Raw genomic sequence first — 22,985 nt, forward strand, 5'->3', positions numbered from 1 at the left:
CTGATGATTTCTGAAGACAAACCTTTCTCTTGCTTGGATTCAGCTCATTGGCAAAGTGATAGAAGGGCCTCGAAAAACAGGTTTCCTTCTCGTAAGCCTCCTGCTCAGGGTGAGGGATCTTGAAGCTCAGAAAACCACGGCGTCGGTCCACATCAGATTTTGGGAAGGGTGGTGTTCTGCTGGCTTTCGCCTGGCTCCTCATGATGGCGTGGATTGGCTCTGCCTCCCTCTCAGGAGCTGGGCTGTTCCTACGCAGACGTCGCTGCCCAGGATGGTGAGGCCGTGCTCCGGGCCATCTTGGCCTCTCAGCAGCCTAATCGATGTAAGCGAGCTCAAGCCTTCATCAGCACCCAGGACCTCAGGCCAGACACAGTGGCTGAACTTGTGGCTGAAGAGGTGACCCGGGAGCTGCTGACACCGTCGGAGGGAACAGGTGCCCTACTCCCAGGCCTCCCTGGCCTTTCAGACCACACTCTCCAGCTCCCCACATTAAGGAATTGATTTATGTTCATGTATATCTTGTATGCTGTCCTGTATGCCAGGTTGCACTTGAAAGAAAACACACCACATTTATTTTCTCCTTTAAAAATATTTATTTACTTGTTTATTTTTGGCCGTGTTGGGTCTTCATTGCTGCGTGCGGGCTTTTTCTAGTTGCAGAGAGCGAGGTCTCCTCTAGTTGGACAGCACGGGCTTCTCTTCGTGGTGGCTTTTCTCTTGTTGCGGAACATGGGCTCTGGGCGCATGGGCTTCAGTATCGCTGCACGTGGGCTCCGTAGTTGGAGCTCATGACTCGGCAGCTGTGATGCGTGCACAGGCTTAGCTGCCCCGTGGCACATGGGGTCTCCCAGGACCTGGGGTCAGACCAGCGTCTGCTGCAGTGCGAGGTGGCTTCTTAACTGCTGGACACCAGGGAGGCCCTGCATTAATCTCCCTGCTGTTGCTTTTTGTTTATTGCTCTGGGGTTATATTTAGAGTGACAGTGCCTTTCTCTGAGCTGATGAGCCCTTGCTGTCCTGCACGAGGGCATCTCGCCTGCAGCATTGCAGGACAGCTGCCCGGGGAGCTCCCTCAGCATGGCCTCCTGGGCCCAGGCCTGCACAGCGGCCTCCTGCCCTGGGGCTCCTGTCTTCCTCTGATCTCTCACACGGTAAAACTAGCACCTTTCTCCACATCTTCCTATACAGGACACAGGCAGGTGTTCGCCCCAGCAGAGGAGAGCCAGACGTTTCTTCAGCTGACCGCTTTGTGTCAAGACCGCACCTTGGTGGGCATGAAGCTGTTGGAGAAGATTTCCTCTGTTCCCCACGGGGAGCTGTCTTGCAGTGAGTTGTTGGCCACCTTCTTAAATGTTTTGGGCCCGAGCAGGTCACTGAGAAGTCTTCCGTTTGGATCCTTGTTCCTTGTCTGGATCCCTCCTCCTCCACTACTGTTTATAAGTTCTTAGTAGAAAGCCATAAGTTCAGTGAAGAAAAGTTAGAAAATATATATGGAAATGCAGCCCAGAATTTAAAATCACACCAAAAAGTAACCTTTTCCCATTTGGTATATTTAGCTTATTTTATTCTTACATTACCCTGCAAAATGGCTGCTAGTGTCCCCGTTTTAGAAGAAGGAAACTGAAGCTTTAGAGAAGTTGATTAATTTATAACCTATTATGTGACACAGCTGCCATTTGAACACTGTCTGTGTGATTTCACAGCCTGCTCATTTTCAGTGTCGTTGGACTCATTCAGTAGTGTGTGTCCCTCTCATCTTTTTCTGTGCAAGTCCATAGGTTTTCATTTTTCTTTAATGGCATTATACTGTGGATACTACTTATAATTATGAATATGCTATCATTAATATCTTTCCATGACACTGACTATTCTAGGTAATTTTTAATGGTTACACAGTATTTCTCTTACATGTAATTTTAAAAGGTATACCCTATTATAGGACCTGCAGATTGCTTATAGTAGCTTCTGCTGGTTTAAACACTGTGACAGACCTGCTCACAGGCAGTCTGTGTGCACATCCATGATTACTTCTGTAAGAAAAATTCCTGATTCAGGAGTATGCCGTTTTTAATGCTTTCAGTTCACTCGCTCAGTCATGTCCGGCTCTTTGTGACCCCATGGACTGCAGCACGCCAGGCCTCCCTGTCCATCACCAACTCCCAGAGTTTACTGAAACTCATGTCAGTGATGCCATCCAGCCATCTCATCCTCTGTCATCCCCTTCTCCTCCTGCCCCAATCCCTCCCAGCTTCGGGATCTTTTCCAGTAAGTCAGCTCTTCGCATCAGGTGGCCAAAGTATTGGAGTTTCAGCTTCAGCATCAGTCCTTCCAGTGAACACCCAGGACTGATCTCCTTTAGGACGGACTTGTTGGATCTCCTTGCAGTCCAAGGGACTCTCAAGAGTCTTCAACACCACAGTTCAAAAGCATCAATTCTTCAATGGCACCCCACTCCAGTACTCTTGCCTGGAAAATCCCATGGACAGAGGAGCCTGGAAGGCTGCAGTCCGTGGGGTCGCTAAGAGTTGGGCACGACTGAGCGACTTCACTTTCACTTTTCACTTTCATGCATTGGAGAAGGAAATGGCAACCCACTCCAGTGCTCTTGCTTGGAGAATCCCAGGGAAAGAGGAGCCTGGTGGGCTGCTGTCTATGGGGTCGCACAGAGTCGGACACGACTGAAGCGACTTAGCAGCAGCAGCTTTCTTTATAGTCCAACTCTCACACCCATACACGACTACTGGAGAAACCGTAGCTTTGACTAGACAGACCTTTGTTGGTAAAGTAATGTCTATACACACACACACACACACACACATATATATATATATGTATGTGTATATATACACATAAAATATATATATTGCCAAATTTACTTCAGAAAAGAAAAATTCACTTCTCCCTCTTAAGCGGTGTTTGAGAGTATCATTTTCTGGGATGCATTGAAAGGGAAAGGGTTAGTCACTCAGTCGTGTTCGACAATTGACGAGCCCATGGACCGTAGCCCTCCAGGCTCCTCTGTCACGGGCTTCTCCGGGCAAGAACACTGGAGTGGGTTGCCACCGCTTCTCCAGGAGATCTTCCCAACCCAGGGATGGAACCTGGGTCTCCTGTATCTTAGGCAGATTCTTTATGTCTGAGCCACCAGGGAACATTATACTCTGCAAATCTGATAGACACACAAAAAAAGGCATCTTACTGATGTTTAGTGAACAAGTGAGATTTTAAGAGGTTGAACAGATTTATTTTTAAAATAACCTTCTGGGAATTCCCTGGCAGACCAGTGAATTTGCTTTCACTGCCGTAGGCCCACGTTCAGTCAGGGAACTAAGATCCTGCAGGCGGTACGGACAGCCAGAAAACAAGTACAAATTCTGCAGCTCCTGTCAGTCCAGTTCAGGAATATCTACTGAGTACTGACTGTGTGCCAGTTACTCTAAAAACCAGGACTATGGTGGACAGGTTAAACAGCAGTCCTGGAGCTCGCAGACTAGGGGTGTTGTACACAGTAAGCAGACCAATGGCGTCAAGGAGGGTTTGGAGAGGAAATGTGCAGACCAGGGCCTGAAGGACTAGGAGTGAGCAGGTCTGGGGCGCCCCGGGGGCGTGGGCCCTGTGCACACTTGGCACAGTGTGTGTCAAGGCTGGGAACCCCTCTTCTGGCTTCCAGCACCACAGATACTTTTCTCTTTCCCTTTTAGTTGTGTTCATAGTGATTGTGTGTAGTCATTTTAAATTTGTGTCATCAAATCTTAATTGGAAAAGTCCATAGAAGGACCAAGCATCAGATAGCACTTGATTAGGCCCTGACGCCCCACTGAGCTGCAGAGCATGCCCTCAGACTCACGTTGGCAGGCACTCCATCAGTCTGTGTGCGGGAAGAGTTTCTCCATCTTGAGAAAGCTGGGCGTCTTTGTCGTCACTGTTTTAGCCTTTTAGAAGCGCTGTCACTGTATGTGGACTCTCTTTGAGGAGAGTTAACCCTGTGCTATCACTGAGAGAAAAACAGACTTCGTCAAGGGGCTGTCCCAGAGCTAGAACTGGTGCAGCCGGGGATCTCAGGACTGCTGATAGCGCCTTCTCCAGAAGGCCCCATCACCCTCTGGCCAGGCGCAGAGCAAGACACCGGGTAGCCGGAGTGGACAGTCCTGTCTTAACATGTGCCCACCCTACCCAGCCACAGAGCTGCTGATCCTGGCTCATCACTGCTTCACGCTGACATGCCACATGGAGGGCATCACGCGTGTCCTGCAGGCCGCCCGGCTGCTCACCGACAACCACTTGGCCCCCAGTGAGGAGTACGGGCTGGTGGTAAGTCACCCCTGATGCCCATTCTGAGACCACCTTTGACAGGCAGGTGGGCTGGAGGCCGTCACCAAGCTGATGTCTCTTAGGGAATCTGCCCGTCTCAATACCGCTACCTACTTGGTAGCTGGCTGGGCAGCTCAACCCTCTGCTCCAGGTTTTGGTTTCTGTCAGAATCCAAGACAGCGCCAAAGGAACAGAAATCAGAGAGGATCGCTGCCATGCTCCAGGCTGTCGCACCCATTCACCCCAGGTTGTTCCCTTTTCCAGAGGGCTAAGACAGCAATCATTTTCCCCGCAAAACAAGGTTCAGACCCGCCTCTTGTATGTGAATTGAAAGGAGCTGACAAGTCAAGCGTCCCATACTTCCGCAAATTCTGTAGGCTTGAAACTGACCCAAGTGTCTGAGCAAGCCGTTGGGTGCTGTAATTAGGAGTGTGGGGACAGAAGGGTGCCTGCCCAGGAGGATGGTCCTTTAGCATGCGATAGTCATGTTTAGACAGCAGAGGAGGGGACAGGAGGGGCGGGGAGACAGGCAGGAGGAAAGGAGGGAAGCCTGGCAGCCTGGCCATTGACCCTGCTTCCTGCTGGAGCCTGGTATGTGAAAGCAGCCGAGCTGTTGAGGAGGGATCTGGCTCAGAGAACTCCAAGCAGTGCTGATGCAAGCTGCCTTCTCTCTCTGCAGGTGCGCCTCCTCACTGGCATCGGAAGGTACAATGAGATGACATACATATTTGATTTGCTGCATAAAAAGCACTACTTTGAAGTGCTCATGAGGAAGAAGCTGGACCCTGTAGGTGTACAGTGTTTTTGAGCTGCTGTTCTCCTGACACTCGGGAGTCTCAGGTTTTCTCAGAAATAATCCCAATCAGGGTGGACTTCTGGGATACGGAAGATGAGAACTAAGGACCTCCCTCAGACATACACCAAAACCAGTAGCTTAAGGTTCCAGAGCTCCAGCCAGGTCACAGATGTGCTGATAGATGCTGAATAATGAAGAACAAGTCTCCTCACTTACTGTCCCAAGGCCTGCTTTGGCAGGGGCAAAACCCCTCCCTCCCTGGATTGACCTGCTTGGACCCTTAGAGTGGAGAGTTTTCAAGGGACCATGAAAAAGTGTTCCTCAGAGCCGTTCAGACGTGGGTGCCAAGCTCTGGGCCTAGAAAGCTGTGGAGCTGCTAACAGTGACCAGGAAGGAGGCTGGGAAGCAAAGCCCTGACTCGCCAGGCCTTGGGCCTCTGGGTTCTTGTCTGTCCTTAGACAAGCTGTGTGTCTGAGGCGTGTCACCAGGCATACACTCTGAGAACCTGTTTCCAAGTCTCTCATTGGCTGATTGTTGTTTCCACCCATTTCACTTCCCGGGGAGTGCAGTGGTTTAGGACACTGCTTCCCATACAGGGGGCATGGGTTTGATCCCAGATTAGGGAACTAAGATCCCGCATGCTGTGTAGCAGGGCCAAACAATTTAAAACCTAGGTGCACTTTTGTTATCGGAGAACTTGGGCCGGCCGAGCAGGATTGAGAGACGTATTTTTCTGTGTGTTGTGTGGGTAGGAAGTAGCCTGCTTTTCTCAGTTAACAAGAAGCATTAAGAGAAGCAGAAAAACTCTCCTCAGTGTTGGACTGGTTTCGGGACAAACCAGTCCAGTTATAAGGAAAGGAGCAAGGGATACCTTTCAGGACTTTAAAAATTGTTTTTGAGGCATTTTTGTTTCTGCATTGAAGCATTTTTTTAATAACTTTGTTTCCAATTGTGAAAGTAATGCATATTTAAGACATTTGCTTACTTCAGCAGCACATACACTAAAAACTAGACTGATACAGAGATTAGCATGGCCCCTGCACAAGGGTGACACAGAAATTTGTGAAGGGTTCCATATTAAAAAGAAAAAAAAAAAACACTTGGGAAACAACACGGAAAACGCCTTGTGTGTCTAGCTGCTGTAGTCACTGCTAACAATCTGGTACAGGCCCTTTGTTTGCACATGTACCCACAAGCATGTGTACATGTATGTTTACACGTGTGTATACATGTATACATGTTTACATTTTTTACTAAACTTGTGTCATGCTGTGCAGATAGGGGATAGCCTGCATTTCTCAGTTGTCAAGTCAACATTGGTTTTAATGGCTACATTAGCCTTTTTTTGGCCATCTGGATCATTTCTAATTGTTTGGTATCATATATCCTTGTTATGTCCATCTTAGCACTTTCCTCTGCTTGCTTCTTGAGGGACAGATTTTAGAGTGGAATTGTGAAGGCTCATGCATGTATACATGTTGTTAAGGCTTTTCCTCTGACGGGTCTTACGGTTCACACTCCCAGCCGGCAGAGAGGATCTGCCCGTTTGCTTATGTTCAGGATAGCATAAACATATGTCTTCATTTGTGGCTCTCTTTTCCCTTTCCTTGCGAGTTTTTTGAGGAACTTTCAGAAGCAAAGGACTAGGTCAGTCCTCCCTGCTCTGCGGTGCCTGGTTGAGACCTTGGTATCCCTTTTTTTCTGGGCAGAGTGGCACCCTGAAGACGGCCCTGCTGGACTACATCAAGCGCTGCCGCCCTGGGGACAGCGAGAAGCACAACATGATCGCGCTGTGCTTCAGCATGTGCCGGGAGATCGGTGAAAACCACGAGGCAGCTGCCTGCATCCAACTGAAACTGATCGAGTCTCAGCCCTGGGGTAAGCAGAGGTCACAGCAGCACCCCCAGGGCAGTGCTGCTGGCCAGGGAAGGGTCTCAGGGCTAAGAACGCCAAGAAACCAGCAGACTAACACCCATCTCAGCCTCTTGACATTCATCCAGTGGGTCCCAGCGGGGCAGAAAGGAGGCGGAAGGAGGGTTGGAAGGCATTTACCCTTTGCATAGCCCGTGAGTCCAGAGGTGTCATCTGTCAGGAACCATTGTATGCGGAGGCTGTGGACGCCTGCCAGGAGGTTTCAGAGAGGAGTGAACTAGACCTGGCAGTGAATCCCGGTCTGGCGTGTGTAGAGGGAGGGAGTGCGCGAGTCTCACTTCACCTGAGAGAGACATACCTGCCTCCCTGTGGGCGCGAGCTGGGCTGTCTCTAGCCCATGCTGCTGCTGAGTGGGGAGAGAGTAGCCTGCTCTGGGAGCCAGACACAAGCACATTTGCTCCACTCCCTGCAGAGGACCGTGTCAAGGATGGGCAGCGACTGAAGCAGCTGCTGCTGAAGGCCCTGACTCTGATGCTGGACGCAGCAGAGAGTTATGCCAAGGTAATTGGGAGCCTTGGGGCTTGGTGTTGCAGGAGGAGTAAATTTGTTCCGCTGCTGGAGGGGTCATAGGGGAGACGTCACAAAGTCTTGATCTGGGCCTGCCTCCGCCCTTACCCCTCAGGACTCCTGCGTGCGCCAGGCCCTGCGCTGCCACCGGCTCACCAAGTTGATAACGCTGCAGATTCACTTTCTGAACACTGGCCAGAACACAAGGCTCGTCAACCTGAGCCGCCACAGGCTGATGGACTGTATCACAGCCCTGCCTCGGTTCTACCAGGTGAGCACAAAGCCCCGCCAGTACCGCCGGCCTCGTCTCTGCTGGTGTCCCTGTCACAGGGCCCTTCCCTGAAGGGCTCAGGTCGGCCAGCCCTGCCTCCGCTGTCTGACCCACCCAACTGCCTCTGCACAGTGGTGCTTCTCACCAGCATGCTATCTGGGCAGAGGCTGGAGACCAGCGAGACAGCATGGCTGTCCCCTTTCTCCACACCGTGAAGCCTTTGCACTTTGACAGTTGAGGTTCAGGGGAACATCCCTGCTCGTGGTCCCATGAGCACCTCTGAGCCCAACGTTTTCCAGAATGCGTGCACTTCTGGGTTAGCATCAAAAGCCAGGGCTTCGGGGAGGCCGGTTCCAACCCTTGAACAAGGAGGGATAGTTATCAGGGAATCAGCCCTTTCACTGAACAGAGCTGAGTGAGAAAAATACTCTTCATCAGCAGTTCTTTTAAGTCATTGTGAAGATTAGAAACACTGAAAGAAGGTACCTGGGGTGTCAGGGGAAGGGTAATATCAAACTTCTCACCAACCCTGGTAGACAGCCTTTATCGTCATCGCTGGCGGCCACACACGCTCCACGTGCAGTGTCGAGCTGCTTTCTGGGATCGTTTGCCTCCAATGGTGTCCTCCCCTCCCGTTCTTCCCCTCCACCCTTTTCAGGCTTCCATTGTGGCCGAGGCCTATGACTTTGTTCCTGACTGGGCTGAAATTCTGTATCAACAAGTGATTCTTAAAGGAGACTTTAATTACTTGGAAGAATTTAAGCAGCAAAGGTTATTAAGACCCAGTATATTTGAAGAGATTTCAATAAAGTAAGTACTAAAATGCCTCTGCTTTGATATCAGGCATGGGTAAGAATTTTATAGCTAAGTATAGGTATAACATGTCTAACTAACCCCTTGGCTCAAGATGGCAAAGAGAGGTCAAGAATATCCAGAGGGATAGGATCTTTTAACAGATTTATGCAGAGGAATGAGAATAGCTTTGCTTATGATGCTCTGTACCCAAAATGGGAGGAGAGCTACTCAGCTGGCCTGAGGTGCCAAAAACACTAAATATCAGAAGATCCCTTTGGAGCAGGAAATTAAGGCCAGCATTAAGATAGTTGTTTTTAATGAAATTTCATTGTTATCAAGCACTGACAGCAAGGGCTATACTAGTACCCTAATTACTAGTCTGATTTCCTAGAGTCAAGCAGGTTCTTTTCTATAGATAGCGATTTAAGTATCAGAGCTGATAGCCCTCACTCAAGATACAGTATCTTAAACCTGTACATTCTTGCCTCTCTCTTTAGATGTAAACATCATCAGCCTACAGAATTTGTTCTGAAAAACCTGAAGAAGTTACTCACATATTGTGAAGACATCTACTTGTATTACAAGCTGGCATACGAACACAAACTTTACGATGTCGTCAATGTGCTTCTGAAGGACCCTCAGACCGGCTGCTGTCTAAAGGACATGCTAGCCGGTTAAGTGGATTCAGGTGACACGGCCAGGGATTCCTAAGTGCCTGTCTTCTTGTGCTGAAACGAGGTACTTACAGATGTTTGTGGTCAGCCTAGAGAGAGATACACTGGGGATCTTTGATGTCTGATTGTAAAACACCAGGACTGACCATACCAGTCCTTTGTGAATAGTGGGTAAAAGAATGAGAAATTTTGAGAGGGAAATTCCTTTTCGAAAATGATTATGCATCTATATATCATTTCTGTACATACCAATATCTATATATTGGTATTAAGGGAAAAAGTTCCATCTTCCTCAGGATAGTTTTACTTTAGGAGCTGATACAGTATTTAGTAAAGAATAGCTGTGCCTGTAGATTCCAGTTTCAAAGGAATTTAATAATATTTACACAGTTGAGGAACAGATGATACATTTCCATTTGTTAGAAACTGATCTCTATTAATAAAATAGATTTTAAATTCAGTGTATGTCATTATTACTGCTAAGGAAATCTTAGCCCTTGGCTGCCTTGAAGCAGTCTTTATTGGCTGTAATTATTGCTGTAGAGTCACTGCATTCTGTAAATTCCTCAAGTCATTGGATGGCCCTATCTCCACTTGGTGGTCTACAGAGCTCTGATTGAGACTCCTACTCCTATGTAAGAGAAATTTTTAAAATACTTGCTCTGTCCCTGTTTTTGATTCCATGGCAGTTTCCAACAAAGACTCTAACCACAGATTTGGTTAAATTGATAACCAGAGTATATATAATAGAGAAGATCACCCAGTCTCTGCATACAGCCATCACCTGAGTTATAAGCTCAGTTACTCCAAAATAAATACTTCTAGGTATTTAATTAGGCCTTAGTAGCTAAGCAACCAAATAATTTCTCCAAATAAATAAGAGGACTGCAGCTCTATACCTTTGTTGCTATAGAGAGACACTATTAAGGACTCTGCAAATCACTTTTCTTCTAAAGCTACATCTACTCATCAAGCACTTACAAAGCTTTCTAAAAGTATATAGAGAACTCTAGTCCCAAGAGCTTTGTTCTATACTCTCCAAAAATATCTCTTGGGAGGTAACACAAAATTTAAGTCCTCACAATAGTGACTTTTATTAAATTAGTTGCTTTATAAAACATTGCAGATGTCATAATCGTTAACATAACAATTTACCAAACTGTAGTTAACGGGTGCAATTTGCTGAGCATGTTTTATAAAGGAAAGGAAATGCCAAAACCCTGTTAAAAGTTGTTGCACTGCAGCCTTGGAGAACAAAGGAAGATTTGTTACTCAGACACTTACATCAGGCAAATAAAACAGGTGAGGAGTTTCCCTCCCCCATCTGAAGCTCCGTCAGTAGAACAGCCCGATAAATAGAGACTAGACAGTCTATGCAGTCAAGAGATTCCACAACTCGTAATGCAACGATGGAGAGGTTTACCTTCTTCGGCTTCAAAGTTGGAGGGTTTTGGTCATTTAATTATCAAACTAGTGCTCTGCAGCCGCCGTATCTTCGCTGAGATCAGCAGTCTTCTCCACACTGTATTTTTAATATCCTCACGCTCAATCTTAAGACAAAGCAATTTTAATACTAGGTGCACACCACATGCCCTTGCAGCAGACCGCTTTTCTCGACAAGTTATGAAGTAGTTCAAGGAGGTATGGTTAAGGCTGTATTACTGAACGGTGCTGGTAAATACTACAGAACTTTTTCTGTCATGTTGCAACCTTTGTTTCCGATTTAGTGACTGCTGCTATGGAATCAGATAGCAACAATGACAACATTATTAGGTTTGTTTTTTAAAACTATGATTTAGTAGCAACAGAGATTCCCAATTTTAACCCCTTGGCAACAAGATCCAAGTTCCCTCATTTGCACATTAGCACCTAAGTGTCAAGGGATTAAATAACCAGCACAAAAGATACTGCACTTCTGATTGTAGCATTTGGCAGAACTGAAAAGAAAGGAAGTTGTGCTACATGTTGAAGGGATTGTGGGCAACAGAAAGAAGACGCCAGGAGAAGATAAGCGTCACATGAAGTCCTCGTAGTCCTGTGCGTATCCGCCGTCGTAACCGCCGTAGTCCGCCAGGTCGTCTTTCATGGTGGCCTTTAGTCCCCCTCCGGGAACCACACCTTTCTTCTTCTTTTTGGCTTTGCTCTGCTGAAGATAAGAGAGAGTTAGATCTTAAGACTTTATCTACTATGGGCATCTGTATTTGGTACAGCAACCCTCAAGAGTCAAAAAAAAAAGCTCTGGTTCCAGAAAAACCGAGTTCTCTGAGATTCCAGGACTAAGCCAGGGTAATTTCTATTTTTACTTTAGAAAAACATGAACATATCTATAAACAAAAGGATGATAATGGCACGTACACCACTGTCCTATTCCAGTATAAATGGGATTGGTGAACTCGTGGCTTCTCCTAACCAGCCTTGGTGAAAATACCATGTCTACACCCCAGTGTGTGTGTAACACGCACTTCCCACCCAACTCTTTTACCTTTTCTTGCTTCTGTTTTTCACTGCAGAGTACAGTCAGTGAATTGGTAATCTTTTTCAAGTCATCAATTTCCACTAAAAAAAAAAAAAGTAATTTTTAAGAATTTTAGAGAATAAGTAAAAAGGCAAAATACACATCCTTCACGGTGTCATGAGAAATCTAATTTGTCCATCATTAACTTCAGTAACTTTGTAAAAGGCTGTTAATGTCTCCTAACATGATAGAGAATCTTAAGTCTATGGCTAGGCTCACAAACCAGAACTGTTTAAAATGGCAAACCCAGCAACAAAACTTCATAATGATCTATAATCGCCAAGACACCACTGTTTAACCAGAAACTGGAAACATCTACAGCTCACAGCGCTCCCTACCATTCTTCCGTATCCAGTCTAAACACACAAAATAACCACGCCTTACGGAAATTACATATCCTTAGTTTTCAGAGGGGAGTATCTGAATCAATATGGAAGGCCAATCCTCGAAGCCACAGACGACAACTCCCCGACCCTTGAGGTCTCCATTTTCTAGCACAAGAATGAAAATGAAAACAGTAAGGATCTCAGGAGTCCAAGTGCCTGCCCTACCAGGAAATAAACTTGGCCAACGCATCCTTCCACCCCATTAAAATATAAAGCTGGAAACAGACACGAGTTTTTAGCTACCAAAAAAAGTGTTCAATTTTGGTTAGCACCTCTGAAACAGAACAAATAGTGTGTACAAAATAAAATGACAACTATGGGCATATCACTGACCAAGTTTAGAACCTTCCACTTAGTAATCATTTCCCAAAGAAAATCCACTTTAAAATTTCTGGGAAGAATTTCGTTCTCAGTCTTAAAAATAGCAAATACTAGCAAAACTAGTCCCTTCCACCTTGGTGCTGTACCGCCACTGGCTGTCACTCCCATACCCCGCGCCCCTGAAACGCACGCCTCTTCTGGGAGCAGGAAGCGAAGCCCATGGACCCAGAGACGCGTGGCAGCTCTTGCAGCTGGCTCCCTCCTCTATCAAGTGCAAGACACCCATCTGTGGCCTCAGTTGTAAAATTCTGTATGCTCTTCCCCAAAAGATACTTCCGTAGCTCCCTTCAATATAAAACAACACGCTGGTCTTTTATTAGCTGTCGTGCCAACAAGCACAGATGTCTCTCTGGGAAGCCATTGTAAAAACACTCAAAGCGTCCTCAAAAGACCACTTAATGTGTATTTGCAGAACAACATTCCTAAGCTACCTGCTAAAAAGCAAATCTTCAGTGTATTAGAACCTCCCCCACTTAAATCCATCCACAGGGGTCAGAGATGAGAATTACTTACATGAAATACAAACGTCTCGAACTAAGGCTTCCAAAAAATTGGCATAATATAGTGACTTTTCATATTGTGTAATTTTATCTTTTAGTAACTTTCCAAACTCTGTGAAGTCATCTCTTGAGGATGGGTTCATAGCATCTATCCCATAAACTGTATTATTAACACCTGTAGGGGAAAGGGGACACACAAACTATCAGATTTTTTAAAATTTAGAAAGAAGCCTATCATATCTAATAACCCTATTATTTCATTCTAAAACACAGGTTCTCAACCTGAGTCGACTGAACTCTTCGGACAGAATCCAAGTGGTCTGTACATAATTACTGTGTCACAGGTTATTCAGTATTTTGATCCCTATTCCAAAATAAATAGGTTTCCTTTGTAAGTAAAATCCTCTGTATTTTATGCATTTAAAAACAGTATGTTAAGAAGGGGACCATAGCCTTCACCTGGCCCAAAGGAGTCCCTGGCACAAAAGGGAAGCTCCAAAAGCACTTGTCCAAGAACAGCCTACAGCAAAGATTGAAGACAAAGGAAAAAAAGCAAACAAAGATGGTTCCTGTCAAAGTATCCAGCTAACTACAGAAGCTACGTAGGAGTAAACCATGTGTTAAATCCCAACAGAAAAATTAATCTAGCTTACAAGGAGTCTAGGCTATGAGACACGATGCTTCTGTATGTGCGCTGGGTGTGCTCAGTCGCGTCCAGCTCTTTGCAGCCTCATGAACACGGCGCCTTTTCTAAGAAAGAAGACTGGAGTGGGTTGACACTTCCTACCGCAGGGGATCCTCCCCACCGGGGGATCAAACCTGCATCTCTTGCGTCTACTGCACTGGCAGGCCAGTTCTTTTTAACACCAGCGTCACCTATTCCTCTATAATCAAGTCATTACTTGTTAACACCGATCCAGTACTTTAGTATTAGAAACACAACATTAAAATCCTATTACCCGAATGATCACCGCATGAATACATGTATTTGCTTTTAATCTATAACTGTGTATCCCATCTTAGAATGTATTACCACATAAACCCTTCTCTTTAATAAACACAGGGGTGGCTTTTACCATCCTATGAAGACAGGATAATGGGCACGTGCCCTCTGTCATGCGATGAGAGTGGGGGAGACATGTCAAGCGCTTGCCAGTACACAGAAGCATCCACAGCAACTCTTGAGATTGCTGAAGACTCGCTGAGAAGTTAGCTCACACCTCCAGTGAAAAGGAGAGTGATCACTACGGTCAGCCTGCTTGGTCCATTTTAAAGAAGGGACCAGGGGAGAGATCAAAATAACTAGATCCTTCTGGGTTTCATTTCAAGGTTATTTAACTGTTTCAACAGGATATTCTACTCTGAAAAAGTACTCAATAAGCAGAGACAGCAAGTAAATAAAATGAGAACTTTTAACTATTTTCTCTGACTTTGAATCTTCATCCTCTGTGCCACGTTAACTCCCCCTGGAACTCTCTAAACTTAAATTTACAGAATCCTGAACATACCTTTTACACTACCCTAACCGCAGCGGCAGGCACGGGACTTGGGAGTGGAAGTCCTCCGAGGGTAGGGCACGGTGAAGGCTAAGAAGGGGCAGAGCCTCAACCTCACCAAGGCCAGCACGCTCTTGCCTAAACTCTACCAGACTTAAGACAGTGACACGCCTACAGTCAAACGCTTAAATCTCAGAAAGTTATAGACACATTTCACCCAAATTTCATCCAGCGGATACATATACTTAAATCAGCAGTATACTTTATTTGGGTTCAATAACTTAATCATCTTTTATACAATACTCAAATTATTCAAAAATCTGAGCATGTATCTCACTCTACATTAAGTAATGAAACCTCAAATACAAAGAGATTAAGTTCTAATACCTAAATTATCATGTTTCTTCAAAAAAGACGTTTTCTGAATTTTCAAACTACTAAGACCTCCACAGTATTCACTTACAACTTCAATACTACACTGTTACCACACCCCCACTTACCAAAAGTCTCTTTTGCTAATTCAAGGTCAGACTCTTCCTGTAATTTCTTAAGCCGCAGTTTATCTGCTAATTGTTCTTCTGGTGTTAGCACTTTAGGTTCTTCAGGTTCTTCTAACTAAAATGAAGTTTGAAAATAGCTGGTTATAATGAACGCAGTACATATCTATACTGTGTATAATTTTTTTTTCTAGACATATAAATAATAACATTCATAGTGTTTACTGTATTTCTATAGTAAATTCTTTTAGATATCCTAATGTTATAGGGAAAAAACCCAAGTCACAGATTAAGCAGCCTGCCCATGGTAACAGAAGGTTAACACAGGTGGTAATGTCAGAGAGTTAAGATTTGACGACTGGGTTTATTTCATGGTGATTTTTTTTTAATTAAGGAATTGAGACTGCAGACAAGTTGAAAATAGCTTTCTTATATTCTGACTAAAACTGTATACTGAAAAATCTTTTCTAGAGTAACTCTGGTAATATTTATCAAGTTTTAAAAATATTATTATATGCTTTAATAAAATAATTCCACTTTTAGATATTCCTCTTAAGAAACCAAAGATGCACACAAATATTTAACCAAAAGGAGGTCAAATGGGGTATTATTCATAATAATATCAAATAAATGTAGAGATGATCTAAATGTTCCACAACAGAATGGTTCAAGTATATGGCACATCCATAATAAATATTATATAGACATACAAAAAAATTTTTTTCAAAGAATTAGAAAAACATTTCCCCCTTATCTTTTTATTCCACTTCTTTGAGAGGTCAACTAATAGTCTAATTTATATCCTTTCTATATGCCATCATAAGTTTTTTTTTTTTTTTTAAACTTTACATAATTGTATTAGTTTTGCCAAATATCAAAATGAATCCGCCACAGGTATACATGTGTTCCCCATCCCTATCATAAGTTTCTATAACGAATATGTTACTAAGAGGAGATACCTTTGATAATAGTGGGGAAAAGGTGAAGGGAATTTGTGCCATTCACAAATCTCCATACCTGTGCAGTTTGAAGATTTTAATTCAAAAGGCCACTTCTGAGACAGCTCACATTTTGTTTCTCATGGAGAAGATTTTCCAGAAAAAGGGGACTATCTCCACTGTACTGACTGACCTGAACACCCTTGTTTCCTGCATCAAAACTGAGTATGTTTTAACAACACTTCACCTGAGATAAAATTAATGCACTGAGTGTAAGGTTTCTTTACTTTGGAGACTAATATCAAGATACAATAAAGTAAGTATAATGCTAAACTTCAATGACCAACTTCTTTGAGCTGTAAGAATCCATTCCTTGTTCTGAACAGATAAACATGCATGTAAGTGATCTCAGATACACAAATACAAGTTACTAAAAAGCATCTAAAACGTTCCTGACTGGGGGGAAACAAGACATTCTCACATACTGTTGGCCATGATAATTTGCTACTAAGAAGGAATCACAGCAGCTGATTCCAGGCCTAAGAGAGTTCACCAGAGGAGCTTATTGTGCCAGAGAACCAGGGACCTTTCACAGACTAGCAGGGCTCTGTGAAACAGAGGAAGACAGAACAACTTAGAGGGGCCCCACTGTCCAACGTTGGGACAATTTAAGCATTAAAAAAAAATAATCGCTATATCTAAATGAAATTCATAAAGACCTGTAAGTCCATAAATTTACTCAAAAAGAAAAAACCGAAACCCACAAAATCCTTCATTTTTCACCACTTAAAGTTACCACACTCCCTCCTTACTGTGAAAATTAGTACTTAAATGAATTAAGCTTTTATGCGTTCTAGTACAAACCATATCCAAAGTAACCAAACAGAAAAAAAGGGGGAAAAAGTCAGCCAATAAGAAAATGGAAGTCACAGAATGAAGTATCACCTTTCTGACACCTAAAGAAATAATTGGGCGATGATCATCAGGGACACTCCTAAAACTGGGCCAGCAGTAAAAAGGGATCTGTAATGTTACAGGAGAAGGGCCAGGTTGTCATCAACTTGACTCAGTAATCAATTTTAGCATCACTAATAATAGTACAGACATTATATGACCTGATGTGATGCAAGGTGCTTGCCTGAACAAAGCATATGCTGGGATATTCTGGGACAATTAAATGCACATAAACTGAATACAGACGATGTTTAAAAATGACTTACATTAGGAACGTAATTATATGAGACATAGCTTTGCTTTTTCAGAAATGCATACTGAAGTATTTAAAGGAAAAATGCAGAATGTTTGTTATTTATTGGATTATATTTTAGCAAAAAAAAAAAAAAAAACAGATGAAGCAAGTTGGCAAAATATTAACAACTGGTAAATTTAGGTGATTTGCATATGACCCATTATGCTATTTTCTTGAAATTTCTCTTAATAAAAAGTCAAGGGAATTCCCTGGTGGTCCAGTGGTTAGGCACTTTCACTGTGGAGTTGTTTCACCAGGTTAAAAATAAAGTAAGAAAGCTTGCTATGTATGATCTATGGTAAGATTTCCATGATTATTAACTAAAGCCAAGGTGAAAATAAAAAATGGGTGGAATATGACCATATAGTTGTATACAAATATATAAAGTCACCTTGGAGACATCGTAATACACCAGTATTTAAGTAAATACTTAAGTAAATATTTAAGTAAATACAGTATTTAATACACCAGTGTATAAGTAAATATACCAGTATTTACTTATAAAGGGAAAGAGAACAAATCTGTGAAGAGTTGGGAGCCCCTCTTAATACCATTTTGATTTCTGAATCACGTAAATGTGTTTTCTATTCAAAAAGTAAATGAACACAAAATTCCTGATCTTGCTCCAAATAATCAAAAACAACATTTATATAGTACATGGCAGAGAAATGGATGCTTTTTATATTTACTCAAAATGTACACTGCAAAAAAAAAGACTAATCACAGCGAGAGAGAACTGCAAGGCATTGAAAGAAATCCCTGACTGAGGTCACAGGACAATCCTGACTGCTTCCAAATGTCTGTGAAAATCTAAAAGGCATTCTAACACATAAAGCTTCTCGGTTTGGTTTTTGCAAAAACCACAAACTCCATTTGTTTGGGATCACCTTATCTGATGACATCCATGTATAGCCCTTACAAAGCCCTTTACACGCCCAGGTAGCACCTGCTGCTTGCTAAGGTCGTGCACCGCTGCTGACGGAGGATTCTACTGTGGAAAATAAACAGGACTTACTCTCTTTTTAATTTCTTCTTGCCTTTTCTTCTGCTGCCGTTCTTTCTCTTTTATTTTCTCTGCTATTTTTTTCTTTTCTGAAATTTTTACTTCTGCAAGTAAAGAAATGTTTTAATCATAGTTAATCTTAAATATTTTCTAGTTTATGAATGAGACAGACATGATACTTATAAACTTCAAGAGATCAAACCTCTCCCAGCTCCAATTTAGATGGTGATTTCCTGGAAAATAAGAATAGAAAAGTTCTGGGACTTCTTTCTCCTCTCTAATCTCACCCCTAAGATCCAAACACTTCCTTTCATGTTTCCCCACAGTCCTTTAGGTGGGACTTCGACCATTCAACTGTGATGCCTCATCCTCTAATCTGATTACATTTTAAAGAGAAAAAGAGAAAAGAGATGCAGGGAGAAGAGAATGAAACAGAAGGATGTTTGGTTTCTAAAAATAACCAAAATTTCCAAGTTTGCAGCATTTTGTTACTTGTCTTAACATAAGCATCAGAGTAAGATCTAAACCCCAAAACTGAGGAAACCCAATGGATCACCTGGTTTTACTTCTGCTTCTTCTTTTTTCTCATCTTCATCATCATCCCAGTTATCCTAAACAAAAGAAAACTCCATTAATACTTCTTACATGCTTACTCTTCCATGTGATCTTTATTATTCTAACACCAGAGAAACAAGTTCGCTGGGTTTTTTTTTTTCTTTTTCTTTTTTGGTGTTACATTAAATTTATAATTTTGGGAGAACTGACACAATGTTGAACTGCCCTAGCCAAGAAAAAGGGCTATCTTTTCCTTTGTTCAAGCCTACCTCGTATCTTTCAAAGAATTTTTTAAAGTTTCTCTTAAAAGGTTTTGCATATTTCTCATTAGGTTTATTCCTAAGTATTTTGTCTTCCCTGTTGCCACTGTAAACATTTTTTTTTCCATTTTCTGTCCTCTGACTTGTGGTTGTATCATACGAAAGCTACAGGGTTTGTATGTAACTTTATATCCTGCTACCGTATAAATGTAAATACATATATGTTGTGCTCAGCCGTGTCCGACTCTCTGTGACCCTACGGACTGCAGCCCACCAGGCTCCTCTGTCCATGGAATTTTCCATCAAGAATACTGGAGCGGGTTGCCATTTCCTACTGCAGGAGATTTTCCCAACCCAGGGATCAAACTCACGTCTCCTGTGTCTCCTGCATTAGCAGGCAGATAGATGCTTTACCACTGCACCACTTTGAAACCCAGGTACCTTACCAATTACGTGTATCACTTAAGTTAGTTCCATCACTGAGTCTCGGTGGTCTTCCAGGTATACAACCACATCATCCGCAAATGAGGCAGCTTTACTCCTTCGTCACCAATTTGTGTGGCTCCACAATTGATTTATCTTATCTAATCGCACTGGCAAAACCTCTAGTATAGTATGAAAGAACAGTGGCAGAGAAAATGGGGATCAAGTCCTTGTTCTTCTCTTAATGGAAATGCCTACAGTGTTTCCCCACGAAGTGTTATGTACCCCACCACATTTATGGAGTAAAATTTTAACTTTTCTTTTACTGCTCTGAATTCCAAGTCAAATAACCCTAGCCCTAACCCTAACCCTAAGCAAGGAGTTTTCTTCTAGAAGATGTATGCCTCCATTGTTTTTTCATTTAGATCTCTGATCCTTTCAAATGTTTTCTTCTCTACGATGGATCTGAGTGCGGATCTAATTTTATATTTTCCCAAATAGTTACCCAGTTGTCAAAGCACCATCTATTGAAAAGTCCACCTTTCTAATATCCTATAATAACTATAAATGGAGTATTATCTTTAAAAACTGTAAACCACTATGTTGGTTCCAAATTGGGAAAGCAAAACGTCAACGTTGTACATTGTCACCCTGTTTGTTTAACTCATATGCAGAGTACATCACGAGAAATGCCGGACTTGATGAAGCACAAGCTGGAATCAAGATTGCCGGGAGAAATATCAATAACCTCAGATATGCAGATGACACCACCCTTATGGCAGAAAGTGAGCCTCTTGATGAAAGTCAAAGAGGAGAGTGAAAAAGCTGGCTTAAAACTCAACATTCAAAAAACTAAGACCACGGCATCCAGTCCCAACACTTCATGGAAAACAGATGAGGAAACAATGGAAACAGTGACCGACTTTATTTTCTTGGGCTCCAAAATCACAGTAGATGGTGACTGCAGCCATGAAATTAAAAGACACTTGCTCCTTGGAAGAAAAGCTATGACCAACCTAGACAGCATATTAAAAAGCAGAGATATTATTTTGCCAACAAAGGTCCGTCTAGTCAAAGCTATGGTTTTTCCAGTAGTCACGTATGGATGTGAGAGTTGGACCACAAAGAAAGCTGAGCACTGAAGAACTGATGCTTTAGAACTGTGGTGCTGGAGAAGACTCAGAGTCCCTTGGACTGCAAGGAGATCCAACCAGTTAATCTTAAAGGAAATCAGTCCTGAATATTCACTGGAAGGATTGAATCTGAAGCTCCTCTAATACTTTGTCCACCTGATGCGAAGAACTGACTCATTGGAAAAGACCCTGATGCTGGGAAAGATTGAAGGTGGGAGGAGAAGGGGATGACAGAGGATGAGGTGGTTGGATGGCATCACCGACTAGATGGACATGAGTTTGAGTAAGCTTCAGGAGATGTTGATGGACAGGGAGGCCTGGCGTGCTGCAGTCCATGGGGTCGTAAAGAGTTGGACACGACAGAAGTGACTGACACTGTACACCTGAAACCTATAATACTGCAAATCAACTATACTTCAAAAAGCCCATCTTTGCCCCGTGATTTACCATATACTGTTTTCCTAGACTATTGCTCTATTTCTGCTTTCTATTCTATCCCACTGGTTTGTTGTCTCTTCATGTACCAGTACATACTGTTTTAATTAGAGGCTTTATAGTATGTTTTTAATGTAAGCTGGGGCTAATTCCCCCTTTTCGGGTTTTTTAGTGTTTTCCTGGCCATTCTTGCACGCTTGTTTCTCCATATGAACTTTTATATCAACTTGTCTAACTCCACAAAAAAGCTTCTCCATTAACAATTAAAACACAAGACCACCAAGCCAAAACTAATGGCCTCTCTTAAATAATTCACAGTAGTTTTAAAAGAAAAATTGAGCTGTCTTTATACTTACTTTCCCAAATGTAAAAGCATCCAACATTCTGGCTAATGGTTTTAATTATTTCAAGCAACATTTCACACAACATAACCCTGGCTAATGAATTAAATCTTTATAAAAATTTAAGCCCAATTTTTTAAAATTAAATTAAAAAAAAAAGAAAAAAGAGTTAAGCTCAGTACAATAGAGGAGTCAAGAGCTGATCCACAGCTTCATGGAACCAACTCCCTAACTTGGGCGGGCACTTTCAGGTGGCTCTGCAGTCTCTCTATGCCTAGCACACAGTCCCTGAGCTAAACATAAAACAACTATCAAACCATTTTTAAAGGGTCCACAGAATTTAGAAGGGTTAAGTTCAACAGAGAAAGACACAGTCCTGTGTTTAAATAGGGCTTTAACCTACAGGTAACCTGACCACTGTCTCAACCACCACCAGGCACCCTAGGACACGCCATCTGAAGCTTAGCCAGAGGATGACGGGCAAGGCAGGAGGCCCTGGCGCGGCCACAGGGGCAGGGCTGACGAATACGCCGCAGCTGCGACAGCAAGCTTCTGGCTTGTAACGCAAGAGGCCGTACATCTGCATCAGGCGAGGTGTCTGTAAATTAACCAAGCGCTGATTCTTAATAAAAATCTAAATCCAAAGAAATAAAAAATCCTGATCAAGGCTGCCATGGAGTGGGAAGAACTTTGAACAGAAGTATTTTTATAATCACTTTACCTTTGCAATTTAACCCATAGTTCATAGTTAACAACACAACAAAAGCAAACCAGCTAGTCACTGTTTGAACATCTAAGAGCTATAAATTAGATGGTAAATGTTCGTATCACCCTGCCGGTCTGTTTAAGTGCTTGCGTCAATACAGCATTGTACAAAAGGAACCAGAGAGCTAAACTAAAAGTTGACTACTACTAGAAGTTTTTGTCATTTTAATCTTCATAGAACATAAGAAAGCTGGGTTTGTGAGTGGTATGCTACTTAGATGGTTCTTAGATAAAAGAGCTACCTGCTGACTCCTGGGGGGTGTTTGTAGCTCCCTGCTAGCAACAGTGACAGGGACAGCGCGGCGGCAACAGGCTGCACTCACCGCGTGCTCGCGCTGCACTGAGCGCCGCGCTGAAGACTTTGTGTTTAATTTTGTTTTTAATCCTTTGGCCACGCTGCGCAGCTTGTGGAGTTTTAGTTCCCTGACCAGGGACTGAACCTGGGCCCGTGGCAGTGAGTCCCAACCACTGGCCTGCCAGGGAAGTCCCCGAAGGACTTCACACATGGTAACACCGTTAACCCTCACAAAAGTCTTGCAAGTAAAGTCGTGTTATCCCCACTGTAATATGCAGACACAAAGGCCCAGACGTAACTATCACACAATCTGAATGGAAAAATAATGAAGGAACCTGTTTTGAACAGGACAGAATTTCTTTACAGTGTCATATTAAACATCATTTCTTACCTGAATCTGAAGTATAAATGTCTGGGAACTAGGTCCCTCCACATCAAAATGTGTTCTTTCAATTAGTCCTGGAATGGAGTCCCCTGGAATTGCAGGGAATCCCATATCAAAGAGAAGGGTTATGGTACATACTAAGA

General features: G+C 43.2%; 2 protein-coding genes and 1 non-coding gene across 7 annotated transcripts in view; 2 read left to right on the forward strand and 1 right to left on the reverse strand.

Annotated features, from left to right (window-relative positions):
• SPG11 (SPG11 vesicle trafficking associated, spatacsin) overlaps window positions 1–9,745 on the forward strand; it is a 76,134-nt gene extending 66,389 nt beyond the window's left edge. Inside the window, exons 32-40 of one of the 5 annotated variants that reach the window (XM_025295073.3) lie at window positions 235–433; window positions 1,188–1,325; window positions 4,177–4,310; window positions 4,990–5,097; window positions 6,816–6,984; window positions 7,451–7,539; window positions 7,661–7,816; window positions 8,475–8,626; window positions 9,109–9,745. In XM_025295073.3, the coding sequence (XP_025150858.3) occupies window positions 235–433; window positions 1,188–1,325; window positions 4,177–4,310; window positions 4,990–5,097; window positions 6,816–6,984; window positions 7,451–7,539; window positions 7,661–7,816; window positions 8,475–8,626; window positions 9,109–9,289 (1,326 nt within the window). In that variant the 3' untranslated portion in view covers window positions 9,290–9,745. Of the gene's footprint in view, window positions 1–234; window positions 434–1,187; window positions 1,326–4,176; window positions 4,311–4,989; window positions 5,098–6,815; window positions 6,985–7,450; window positions 7,540–7,660; window positions 7,817–8,474; window positions 8,627–9,108 lie in introns of those variants that run through there. The other 4 variants (XM_025295074.3, XM_025295076.3, XR_003112200.3 and 1 more) reach the window with 4 other exon arrangements.
• Window positions 6,084–6,188, forward strand: LOC112577851. The gene has a single exon (XR_003102053.1). It is a non-coding gene; the product is annotated as a U6 spliceosomal RNA (small nuclear RNA).
• Window positions 9,746–10,354: 609 nt separating the features above from the next.
• The window catches only part of EIF3J (eukaryotic translation initiation factor 3 subunit J), a 28,127-nt gene continuing 15,496 nt past the window's right edge, over window positions 10,355–22,985 (reverse strand). Inside the window, exons 4-9 of the mRNA XM_006075890.4 lie at window positions 18,807–18,861; window positions 18,263–18,354; window positions 15,064–15,178; window positions 13,081–13,242; window positions 11,768–11,841; window positions 10,355–11,431 (exon numbers count right to left, since the gene is read on the reverse strand). Coding sequence (XP_006075952.3) covers window positions 11,300–11,431; window positions 11,768–11,841; window positions 13,081–13,242; window positions 15,064–15,178; window positions 18,263–18,354; window positions 18,807–18,861 — 630 coding nt within the window. The 3' untranslated portion in view covers window positions 10,355–11,299. The remainder of the gene's footprint in view (window positions 11,432–11,767; window positions 11,842–13,080; window positions 13,243–15,063; window positions 15,179–18,262; window positions 18,355–18,806; window positions 18,862–22,985) is intronic.

Source organism: Bubalus bubalis, chromosome 11 (genome assembly GCF_019923935.1).
Source record: "Bubalus bubalis isolate 160015118507 breed Murrah chromosome 11, NDDB_SH_1, whole genome shotgun sequence".
NCBI lineage: Eukaryota > Metazoa > Chordata > Mammalia > Artiodactyla > Bovidae > Bubalus > Bubalus bubalis.